This window comes from Glossina fuscipes, unplaced genomic scaffold (genome assembly GCF_014805625.2).
Source record: "Glossina fuscipes isolate IAEA_lab_2018 unplaced genomic scaffold, Yale_Gfus_2 106, whole genome shotgun sequence".
NCBI classification, from domain to species: domain Eukaryota; kingdom Metazoa; phylum Arthropoda; class Insecta; order Diptera; family Glossinidae; genus Glossina; species Glossina fuscipes.
In genome coordinates this window covers 97,185-109,359 of record NW_023998449.1, presented here as the reverse complement: position 1 = coordinate 109,359, position 12,175 = coordinate 97,185, and the positions used below count along the sequence as shown (strand labels likewise).

Below are 12,175 nucleotides of genomic sequence, written 5' to 3'. Positions count from 1 at the left end.
CTTGTACATCTCCTGAATAGTTTTATACAATTTTTATAGGCGTGGCAAAATTTGTTTCAACAAAATTTCACAAGAACTCAAAGAAGTTGTAAGAAGTGACTAATTGCGAAAAAAATTTAAAAAGAGAAAGAAAAAAGTTTAAAAATTTGAAAAAGAAATTAATTAGACATTCACGTAAAAGTGAAATAGGAAAAATCCAAAAAAATTTTAAAATTATAAATGTTCTTTTAAACAACTTTAACAAAGTTATAAAATTGACGGTAAATGCATTCATTTCCTTTACTTAAAATATATCTCATGTATTGAGAAGGAAACCCTTCCGAGATTCACATATTTTCCCTGGAAATCTCTTCTTCTCTCCGTTGTTTCCAGTAATTTCGAATAATTTCGTGATTAAAAAATAAAAGAAGGAAAAGTTCGTTTGGAAGCTATATTGATTGTGCGTGCCAAGATATTTAAAAAAAAAAAATGTTGAATTCAATTTTTAAGATATGAAGTAAAATATGAAATATCCAATGAATAATTTTGTTGCTAACGAATCACAGGATTAAAAATAAGACAAAGACTCTCAGTGTTTTTCCCCTGTTTAATATTACACTAACTGTTCTCATAAAAACGCTTGCCTGGCTGTTGATGGAGAGACAGCTAAGTTTATGTCGTTACATTGTGATCAGTGCAAATTAGAGGCCAAGAATTGTAATGCTCTGCACAGTCATATGATCGCAGAGCATAATGTTAAGGGTTACGTGATAACGACTACATAATGGCAGAATTTCGAAAACCTTCTTATGAAGAACTTCTCTAGCAAAAAATTCGGATATTATTAAGGGGCAATCTTTAGCCTACGATACTGTTATGTTTATGGACGAAACAAGAGAGAGGAGTTTGAAATTCTTCTTCTGCCGTTGATACTTGGAAGAATAGCGTTAAATAACCCACAAACACCAGATTTGTTCTCGATTTATGCGCTCAAGTAATTCCCGATGATACCTTTGAAAACATGTTAGATAGAATTATTAAAGTAATACAGTACGTAGCCACCATGCTAAAAGATGTCCCTTTCATCCAAAAAAAAGAAGGTAAAGAAAATAATAATGGACTGGTTACTGAATAATATACGTTATCTAATCGACAGGGAAGTAACAAGAGCTCTTCATAGCGTCACAGTGCTAAGTACTAAGGTATCGTCTCTGCATTTAATGACAGCTGCATAATTGAACAATTTTAAGTTTGATACCACTTCGTCAGAACCAGAGTGTCTTTTTCCGACGTTGTTGAATGAAATGTTTTCAATAATCTCTATCTTATTGGCCTCTTCTTCTTTCTTCCTTGGCGACCAGAGTGTTGGGAGTTGGGAGTGTGGGTGGAAGAGCCACGCAGGATACACGTGATTGCGTTGTAATCTTTCGTGTAATCTTTCATGCTGGGGGCTTCCATATTTAACACAACTTGATGTTTTAATTTTTCAGAACTTCGCTATGTAGCCAAAGCGACCACATATAAACAATGGCTCAACGTCAGTGTAAAAAAGCTGACTTGTAGAATGCAGTAGTTGAAAGTGATGGTTTTTAGAATTGATTTTCCTTTAAAACCGATTGTGACACTCGTGGTTGGTACATAAGTCGTACTATTGTCATGTTGATTTGCGATGTAGCCTCGTTACCGAACGAATCGGAATCGATGAGGAAGTATTTTTCTTAATGAAATCAGGATAACAGTCGGGGGGGATATTGCACACAATGCCAAATTTTTCAGTGAAGGATCTGGCAATGTATGCCTCTAAGCTGTTCTGTGCAAAGTCGTTATTTAGAAAAAAATTGTTTGCATTGGATGGCGAATTAAAAAGGAGCTTAGACTTACAAATGCTGGTTGTTTTCATGACTCTTAGACGAGTTAAATTAAAATTCTCGACGTATTCGTAAAATTATAGATCGGAGGAGATCAGGACTTGTCGATTCTGGCTATTCGTGTATGTTTCAATGAAAATATAGTTGTCACCCGACATATCATAGTGATATGGATTCATCTCCAAGTATGGAGTTTGGATAATGGTTATCGAACCAGACGGAGAGAGGGAGTTAAGATCAGTGTCTCAGATTGATCATCACTGGTAGCAACCAGAAAGGTGCCTTTTGACGAGTTTTCGAAAACAAAATAGTGTTTATAATGGAAGAAAATATGGGGAGGAGACGCAGATTTTCCGTTATGAATGTCACTGGTAACGGATGCGGTTTAGCAGGATTTACTATATCAAAAGCTCCTGATATGCGCTCAGCACTACGCAAGTAAAAAAATCGTGCCAGTCAGAAATTGATGTCCTTCGGGTAGTGTGAACATTGCACAGAGTTTTTCTTATATTTTTTTGCGCTTTTGATAAAACTAAAAAGTCGGAAGGCTACCGTCCAGTTTGTCATCGGGCGATTCGAACCATTTGCAAAGTGGTTGGCATTAAGGACCTACAGGCAAAAATAGAAGTGTCGACCAACTTAAAACACATAGTTAAAGCATTCTTTATTGGTTTGTTGAAACAAAAAAATTCATCATCAGTTTTCTGAGGAAAAAGACATGCACGTACTCGAGTTTAACACGCCTCAAAAAATTTTTGGGTGTTGTTGCCAACCTACAGTTTGCAGGAAAAAAAATGACATTGGAAAGGACGCAGTAGTAGTTTTCACAAAATATGATCTCGGCGACAATATTGTTCATAAGAAGAAAGAATATCCTCTCTTTTACACGTATATAACTGGCTATAAATTATATTTAAAAAAGTAAGAACACATTAGGAATTAAGACAAAGTTCGGATCGATATACTGGTTCATGCAGGTCAGTTAACTAGTTTTTTGACAAACAAAAATATACAAATACCAAACATAAAATCTTCTGCTTCGTATAAGCTTGCGTGTGAATTCACTTATCATTAATAAAGAAGTAATTACAGAAACTTACATTTAATTACAATGTAAATTCTCATCATACCAAATTTTCATATGCATTTTCACCATCGCGTCGAATCTCTTCTATGTTATCTTCATTAGAAATACTGTTTGCTTGCTAAATAAAAAGTTATATTTAATGCCATTTAGTCATGTACGAATTTCTGCTGCACAAAACTACTATAGACAATGAGAATTCTTGAAATCAACAGTGTAAATTGGAGTAGCCAAATTGGATTTAATTCTACCATCATACTTTACAAAATAAAGGACTTTTAATTTAACAAACAAATTTCTACATTGACTGATTGAACAATATTATCCATTATCTAGATCTAGTAAAACCTTAAGTAGAGAGTTCTACAAATCCGTCCGAAAGAAGAACTAATCTGTTTTGCCTGCATCTTCGCTAACTGATCTAAGAAAAGTTCCCGACTTGTTGGATTTCGTGACGTATTCTGGTATTTCATGCAATCTGGTTCATATTTATGGAAATATTTATGACGATCATTCATCGTAACGATGCCAGGTCGAATCATTTTCTTCATTACTGTAATTATCGAGTTCAAGACGAAATTTCACAACCCAAAAAGTCGGCGACGTCCACTGGGGACTTCATACACCTATATATTTGTTTTGCTTCTATATGTGTAACGCTCACTTCTTTTTATTAATAAGTTGCAAGTGGTTATTGTTATTATTTAGGGATTAACACACAAATTTATTTCTTTCCCATACATATGATGATATATTTCAACCATAAGTAGCATACATATTATGCAAAGGCATATACCTTGTGGTTTAGACTTACTGTTGTCACAGACAAAATCATATGCCTAAACTTTTACTTGTTTATTGACAGTTCCGTCAATATGCTAAGGATTGTAAATTGAGTTTTTTTGGCATAGGCATAAACATAACGATCTGTATGTTTTGGTAGATGCCCTTATTTCTTGCTAACAATAGTACGTTGAATTGTTCTTGCTGTGTAGGGATTAACGGCTATGCGTTATGAAATAATTTTCATATATGTATGACCACACATTTTAGTTGTAAGCGATAAACATATCCTAACACTTACATAAGATAGTATTAATATAAGACATACAAAAGAGTATTATTATAACACTTACACAAGTAAACATTGATATTGTAGCATATACATAGCATAATGCGTACCAGCCTGTAACAAGCACAGGCAGAGCAACTATGCAACGAAACAACGATGGTGAACGTGAGAAAGAAAGAGCGTGTCACAACACGATCAGTCTTTCATTTCTGTTATAGCAGCTAAACAGATTAGAGATCTCGGACAAAATATCTCTTCGTGTTTGTGACAGAGATATTTTTTTTACTTACGGATAGGGGCAGCAGGCTCAGTTTAGTCGTCACCCCGATTAACGAATAGGATTACTATACTTTACGGATAGAGGCTGGCAGGCTCAACATGGTTGTCGTCCCCGAACCACTCTCTTCGATGACGGTTCGAACGATTATTGACAATAAAAGTAAACAGAATGCAGGTAGAAACGGACGAGTACCCGATTGGGCCAAAGTTGGCTGTTGTAACATCTCCTGCGCATTTCTTTGGGATTTCTCGCAGAACTCTGTACAGATGAAACTCGGAAAATAATATTGAAGGAAAGTGATCGGGTCCCGAATCACCACGCTGGGTCTTGTATCCCGTCTACACAAATCTCTAATCGCATATAACACCTCTATTGTAAACACGATAAATTCATATTCCTCGTAAACAATAAAAATATAATTTGAAGGAAAATACGAAGGTGGAAGAGTTTTTCTTTGGAAAAAGTCCATTAAAGCAACATTGCTTAATACGCGCCATTTACCTATGTCGTATTTAAACTAGCTTCTATCCTTAAAAAGTCGTTACGTTTCGAAAGTGAATTATTGTCAATTTATTATCGGTTACCAGGCTTATGCATGTGTGCAATGGCTTAGGGGTTCATTTGCAATTTGGTCCTGTACCGGTTGTATGTGTGCTCCTATGCTGATAGTGTACATGCTTTTTTTTCTTTTTTCTTTTTTTTTTTCTTCTTATTTGTTTTATTATGCTTATACTCAATTTTATTGCTGATTAGTATAAGTTTTGCATTAAGAGCCAATTGAACTCGACTGTTATTTGTTTAGTTGAGTTTCTAGTATAAGTGGAATAAAATAAATAAAATAAAATAAAAAGGGCATCTCGGGTAGCCCTGAGCATACCCCGAATAAGAAGGCTCGTTACAATCTTTTAATGCAACCTAGCGCGGACCTAGCAATGAATGCGAAAAAGGGTTTCTTGCATTTTATAGTATTTAATTTCGTAAAATTTAACGAGCACCACGTAACCAAAAACTCAATTTGAAGCTGATACAATTGCGATTCCAAAGAGAAGGAAAAAAAAGTTTAGCATCGACAACTTATATTAAGATATGGCTGGATTGAATCAACGAAGAGAAATCATTAATGTGTAGAATATACAAAAGTGGTCCGAAGTGGCTGCCTTGAGGGATCCCAGATGTCCCGGGAAATTCATTCGAGGTGATGAAGTTAACAAGAACTTTAAGTTGTTTGTTATGTAGATAGGAGCTTGACCATTTCATTAAGTACGAAGGGGAGCCAGAGACATAGAGTTTGAAGGTAAAGAAATTATGATTAACTAAGCCAAACGCTTTACTAAAATTAGTATATACATGTGCGAGAGCCACTAGAAAAACCCTTCATAACATTGAAAGTGGGCTCTAATAGAAAGTAGAAAGAGATTCGTCACAGTTAATATTAACAATTCCTTCAAACAATGTAGATAAGGTATTTAGCTTGCCAATGCCTCTATTGTTCTCAACGTGATGAAGTTTGTCAACTCTGTTGCGCGGTATAATCGTCTATATTCTGTTTCGGCAATTAATAATTTAATTTCTTGTGGCTATTTTGCCTTATAGTGTGTGAATTTATAGTACACTTTCGGAAGAAAGTGAGTGAATTCAAAGTCAAAGAAGTATTTTTTCTTTACGCTTTGATTCATTGGATTTTTGCAAACAAATTTTTGAGCTTGAATCTCTCTTTTTTGTTTTTTTTTCTCTGTTTATTTTTTCGGTGTTTGTAGTTTGTTTTGCTTTTGATCTCTTGTTACAGTGTCAACGTAACAGAGAAGTTTTGTTCAAATTGGCTGATAAATGTTTGTGTTGAGGATTTTTTTTTGCAATTTTTCTGTCTGTTCTTCATAATCCATCTCTGTCTTTTAGACTGGACATGGAGTATTTATATACACCTTGTCGGGCGAAAACGGGCCCGGAATCTGAAAGATTCGTCTCGTGTTGGCTTTGCGATTGCTTTGGCCATGCAAAGTGTGCCGGTATTATCGGCCGGGCTGCTAATGCAGTCGTTAACCCCTCGAAGGGATTGCGTTGGTCATGTCCCAATTGTAGGAAGCGGTACATAGACTTCTACAAATTTTTCACGGAGACGAGAAATAGTTCCTCTGAATTGAATAAGAATCTCGGCTCCTTTTGGGAAAAGTTTCAGATCATTAAGACTAGGTTTGACGAGTGTCGTTTTATTGAGTACTCCCCTTCTTCCTAAGCTAGTAAAATCACAACTCGCAGCGTAGCGTTTGGTATATCACTTCTAATTCCTCCTAAGTCCGATTCTTTGGTGCAAATTAGCGCTTCCATAATGTCCTCAAAAAACGTCAACGTTTCTGATATGGCTGAGTCGGTCTGTAACAAAAAGGTTATAAATAAGCCGTTAAGTCCTTCTGGTTTAAGCTATGCTGAAGTGGCAAGAGTATCGCCTCATAGTGGCGTCACTCACTTAATTCAGGCGTCATCGCCTAAAACTAATCAAGAGCAATATAAATCATTCTCCCCATTAAGGAATTTATCCCTCGATATCGTCCCCGTAATACCAAAGCAATAGTCTTGTCGCCTGCAAAAAACTAAATGTTTCTTCAGGCTCATTATCTCTCATTTATCTAAATGTTAGGGGCCTTGATTCAAAACTTCGTTCTACTTTTCTTAATTCAGTGAGCACGGAGTTTTTCTGTTTGGCCTTCAATGAAACTAGGCTAAAACCCGATCTTCATTCGTCGGAACTTTATCACAATTCTTTCCAAGTCATCAAGGATCCTACTGGCCACAGTGGTTTGTTTAACAACATATCACTGTTTTCGGTGGGAACTAGTATTTTAAAAGAGGAGATTGTTCTAGATTGAGAAGGAGCCATTTTGAAAATTCTAACGCGCTTTAAGTTGACTGATGGGACTTTCGCCGCCAGATAACTTTTTATGTTAGCCACCGATGTTTCAGGTGCCAGTCTTGACACAAATATTTCTTTTCTGGGAGGAACTGCCGTCAAGCAAATATCATTAGTCGGAACAGGGGGGTTCACGGTTGGCGATTTTAGAGTTGGGGAGAATACAGATGGCGTTATCGCCCTTGCACCAGCAGCTTGTGCGACTTGCTCAGTCTGGGGACCAGCGTTCACATTCAGCGTAGCTTAAAACGGAGGACTTGCCGGCTTGTTTGTAACTATTTTGTTACCAACCGACTCAACAATATCGGAAACATTAACTTTCATTTTAGAGTTAGAGGGAGCGGTAACTTGTACCAACGAATCAGATTTAGAGGAACTCAGATGTGATGTCCCACACGCTACGCTACGAGCAGTTATTTTTCTGGCTTGGGTAGAAGATGAGTGCTCAATAAAACGGCACTTATCAAACTTAGACTTAATTAGCTCAAACTTCTCCCACAAGGAGCCGAGATTTCTACTCAATTCCGAGAAACCATTTCGCGTCCCCGTGAAAAGTTTGTAAAAATCAATGTCCCGCTGCCTATAGTCAGGACATGACCATCTTAAGCCTTTGGAAAGGTCAGCGACTGGCACACTTTGCATGACCAAAGCGCTCGCAGAGCCAACAAGAAACGAATCTGTCCGATTCCGGACTGTTTTTGCGCAGCATGGTGTATATAAGCACTCCATGTCAAGTTAACGAATAAAAAGAAGTAAATTATTAGGGCAAAAAAGAAAAAAAAATTCAAAAGAATCCATTACCCTAAGTTTATCTACAAATTTAAGAAATTTAATAAAACTTCTCCGTTACGTTGTCACTGTAACAGGAGAGCAAAAGCACAAGAGAAAGCAAAACCTAACTGGAAGCACGAAAAAAAAGAAAGAATACAAATCAGAAAAATTTTCTATTAAATTTTCTCTTAAATTATACGTAAAATCTACACTACTGAAGCAACGGTAAACAAGCCAAGAGAAAAACTATTCACACCAAACGAAGAATATAAAATAAAAAAAAATCAAAAGAAAAAACTAGGAAAGACTCGAAAGAGGTTTACTATTGCGATTATAAGTGCTAATCGCACGAACCAAAATGAAAATCACAAAAATTTTAATGTTTTTAATGTAATTCTTCAACTTTACACGTTCAAACCTTTTATACTTTTACATAAACCCATTTTTAAACGCGTATAAAAAAACGAAAACAAAAAAATTTTAGCAATAAAACTAACAAAAACGTACGATCTCGCACGCGTCAGTTGCCAGACTGGGAGTTGGGGAGAAAATAGAGGAATTGACTATAACTGCTTGTGCGGATTGTACGAGTTGTTCAGCATGGTGACCAGCGGATACACCTGAACAGCTAGGTGAAGAGGAGGATTTGTTGTTTTCGTTAATATTTTTAGAGATGACTGACTAGACTGAATGGTAGCACTAGGAGGGGATGCCCTTGCCACCTCAGCCTAGCTGATACGAGGAGGGGCTCCCGGCTTATTTGTAATCTTTGTGTTACCAGTTAGGTTTACGATGAAGGAAATCCTAATGTTATCAGTAGACAAAGTGGAACACTCGATATCTTAAACGGATTCATCAACGGCAGATCAAAAAGCTTTATAGCTGACGATAAGAACGACCAGGAGCGGTGGCGATCAATGTGGATGCATTTATGAGACTTAGACGGGGACAGAGATGAAGTACCGCACGCTACACCACAAGTTGGTTTTTTTTGGAGAACGAGTTGAGTGTCCTAGATAGCAACCCTTCAAACATTGTCGTAAGTTTTTAAACTTTCCACACAATTTCACGAGATTTTTACTTAATTCAGAAAACTAATTCCTTGTCTCCATGAAAAGCTTATGAAAGTCAATATCCCGCTTTCTGCAGAAGGACGTAGGACTGTGTCTTCGCATGACAATAACGCTCGCAAAGCCAATAAGCAATGAATCGCTGAAAATCAGGACCTGTTTTATGTCGCCATGATGTAAATAGTCACAAAGCAACAGACCAAAAAAGAGTTTGTGAAGAAAGAAAAAACAAAGGGTTTATTACTTGTTCAAATTTGATCTCTTATATTAGCACCCAAACTTCACACTATTACAAAGACAGTAAACAAAGAGAAAAGCTGTAAGGGGTGCAAACTAAGGCAAGTATTTGGAAGCAACAACACGAAAAGCAAGACGGACATGACGAGAGAATCAAGTGCTGATCGCAAAAACCAAAAAGAGATCAACAGACAGAACAATACAATAAATATAAATTACAAGTAAAGTTCAATATATGTCAATAAATGTAAACGCTTTAATAATTTTTTATTCTTTAAAACCGTATAAAGCAATAAAATAAAAAAGGAATTACAAAATTTCTGCACACAAAATAAAAAAATACGACCACAGCGCGTCAAACTGTATGGAAACGATATGTCTGCTCTTTTTTTAGATGTTTCTAGTTATCTTTGAATCAACTTCCTTAGTGATATTCTCAGTTAGGGCCCCTTATTTAGAGACACATACAGTCGTTTTCTTCCTATTGTCTTGACATGTTGATTTTCTTTGGCATAAAAAAGTCTGAATTTCATTTCATTTATTATTTCGTTACACAATGTTTCCTGATGCAGTTTTGACGATTTCGATTTCATTATATAATTGTTAACTTTTTATATATGAGTGTAATTTTTATCAACATAAAATTTGTCTGATCTTTTCATTTTAAATTCAAAAAGTTACATTTTTTTTTATAATCCTCTGCTTTTTTTCCTAAATTTTTAAATATCATAAAACTTCATTGCTTTCTGCGTTCGCACAACGTGAGAACTCCCACGAAAAGTTATGCAAAACTGTTTCAGTACCTTTTTTTTGTTGTTTTGATTTTCAATCTTAAAGTAAAAAAACCTAATTATTATTCCTTATAATATTGCGTGGAAGCAGCTGTTTTTTTCTATTTTGCGCCTTGCCGTCGGAGTTTTCGATCTCATCACTCTTTATAGCTGCCTGGAAAGTCGCGACGTGTGTATTATTCAGGAATTGTGTAATAATAGACCCCCATGGCGAGCTATACATCAGCAAAGGACCAGTCTGACCCCAGAAGAGTGAGCTGGGCGCCTCCGTTTCCGACAAATTTTTAAGCAGTTGTAGATCATTGTTGCTTTTCTTTTTCCTCTTATATTTAGTTAGTAGCGCTTCCGCTAAATGGGGGTAGTCATATAATAGGCGTATGAAGTGAATGCTTCCGCCTGCCCGCTTTCTTCTGTACACACCGCTGGCGAATTTTCCTCCCAGTATTCGTTTGTCAACGGGGGATCCGCTACAGACGACAGCCTTCACCTATAATGCCACATCTTCAGCGGCTTGCAGATTCACGTCAAATAGCTCCTCTAATCCACCCGCATAAGATGTGCGGGGGTAGGCGTTCAGCACGATGTTGAACAAGGTCAACAGACCCCGCGCTGCGAACACGATTTCCCAATTACTTTCGCGAATATATCGTCTTCATGTTTGTGCAATCGTCGTCAAAATTAACGTGCACTATTCTATCATTTATAGTGGGGACATCGCAAAGTACTTCTTCTCCGCAATCTCCTTCAGTGTTTGGCAGTTTTTGTCGAAAGAGAGATTCAGCTCGGAGCCGCCGATTCTTTCTTATTTGCGCCGCCTGCGCTGATGTCGACGCGCCATCAAAAGCCTCCTCGATCATCTGCATGAACTCCTCGATACTCGGGGCAAATGTCGACATTCCTTGGCAATCCTCGTCGAACACCTGCATGCACTCCTCTAAGGATTTTTCGAAATCTGGCATGTTGCTCGTATTCGTTTTAATCGTAGCAAGATCTTTTGCCAATTCATCGATAGACGCTCCACGTGCATTCACCATGACCTCTTCTTCGAAGAATTCCTTCTCCTCAATTAGTTTCGAGATCGCCTCCGCGGCTCGGATAAGTCCCAGTTCTTGCGCATACCATAAGTATGCGCACTAATGCGTCTTCCGAGATAGCCCTTTTTCGTGCTGTTTCAGACCAAATAGTAATCACGAAGTCTATTTTCTTAGATTTTAATATAACTTCGTTGAAACTATTTTAATTAGAAAAGCAAAATGACGACGAAATGTTTGAAGATGATTACGAACTACATTTGTGTTTCGCATGCAGTATACCACGATATTTCCAACAATTGAGTCTTCGTCAGGCTGTAAAAAGGGAAGCACGTTATAAGTATTCATACTTTTCATTTCACTGTTTTTGGAAAAAAACCTTCTGCCTTTGGCTGCCGCGCTTATTAAACACTTCAACGTTTCGGTGGCAGGCGTATTTAATGTATACGTTTTGATGCGGTTTTCATTACAACTCGTAAAAGGGCTCTTCTTTTCCTTCTATTTACATTATGGTAATTCTTGACGGTATTTCATTTTATTGTAAATAAACAATGTCAAGAACTATAATTTGTTTTAATGCCATATAATCAATTATAGAAATGAACAAAGTTAAAAGGAACTCGGGCATTTTCAATTAAGAATCTATGTTGCCATATTCGTAAAACTTTAGCTCTAACATGCTCTGATATATCGCAAATGTACCTCAATAAATTTTTGTAATGGGCGTTGCATTAAGTTATATAATTGTATCAGAAATTTCCTGCGTTTAAAGTCCAAATCAGATATTCGCTGCTATGGTTTAGTGGCGGCACATAAAAAATCAATGAGGGTAATGAAAAATTGGTAAAAAATCAATGAGGGGCACGAGAAATTGATAAAAAATCAATGAAAAATTTGTATAATGTATCAAATGAATGGAGCTTCAATCTGATTTATGATCAAGTAAATATATTTTACCGGTCTTTTTCGTTACGATATAAATGTAAAAATATTGAAAAAAATATTTAAAAATACATATAAATGCATATATGGTTAATTCTATGAGTATTCTTATTTGTGTACTTTGTTATTAAAATCGAATAAAAAA

The 12,175-nt window shown here is 36.5% G+C and overlaps 1 protein-coding gene and 1 pseudogene across 1 annotated transcript; one reads left to right on the top strand and one right to left on the bottom strand.

Annotated features, from left to right (window-relative positions):
* Window positions 1-2,016: 2,016 nt before the first annotated feature.
* On the top strand, window positions 2,017-2,922 carry LOC119638663 (annotated as a pseudogene).
* Window positions 2,923-9,935: 7,013 nt separating this feature from the next.
* LOC119638673 lies at window positions 9,936-11,677 on the bottom strand. Its single transcript, XM_038035609.1, has 2 exons — window positions 11,468-11,677; window positions 9,936-11,403 (listed from the first exon to the last, which is right to left on the bottom strand). The coding sequence occupies exon 2, from the start codon at window positions 11,089-11,091 to the stop codon at window positions 10,687-10,689; it is 405 nt and encodes a 134-aa protein (XP_037891537.1). The 5' UTR covers window positions 11,092-11,403; window positions 11,468-11,677; the 3' UTR covers window positions 9,936-10,686.
* Window positions 11,678-12,175: the final 498 nt, after the last annotated feature.

What these genes read in the sequence shown, in the direction of transcription:
- LOC119638673 (XM_038035609.1), bottom strand. Translation starts at nt 11,091, where the DNA reads ATGGTGAATGCACGTGGAGCGTCTATCGATGAATTGGCAAAAGATCTT.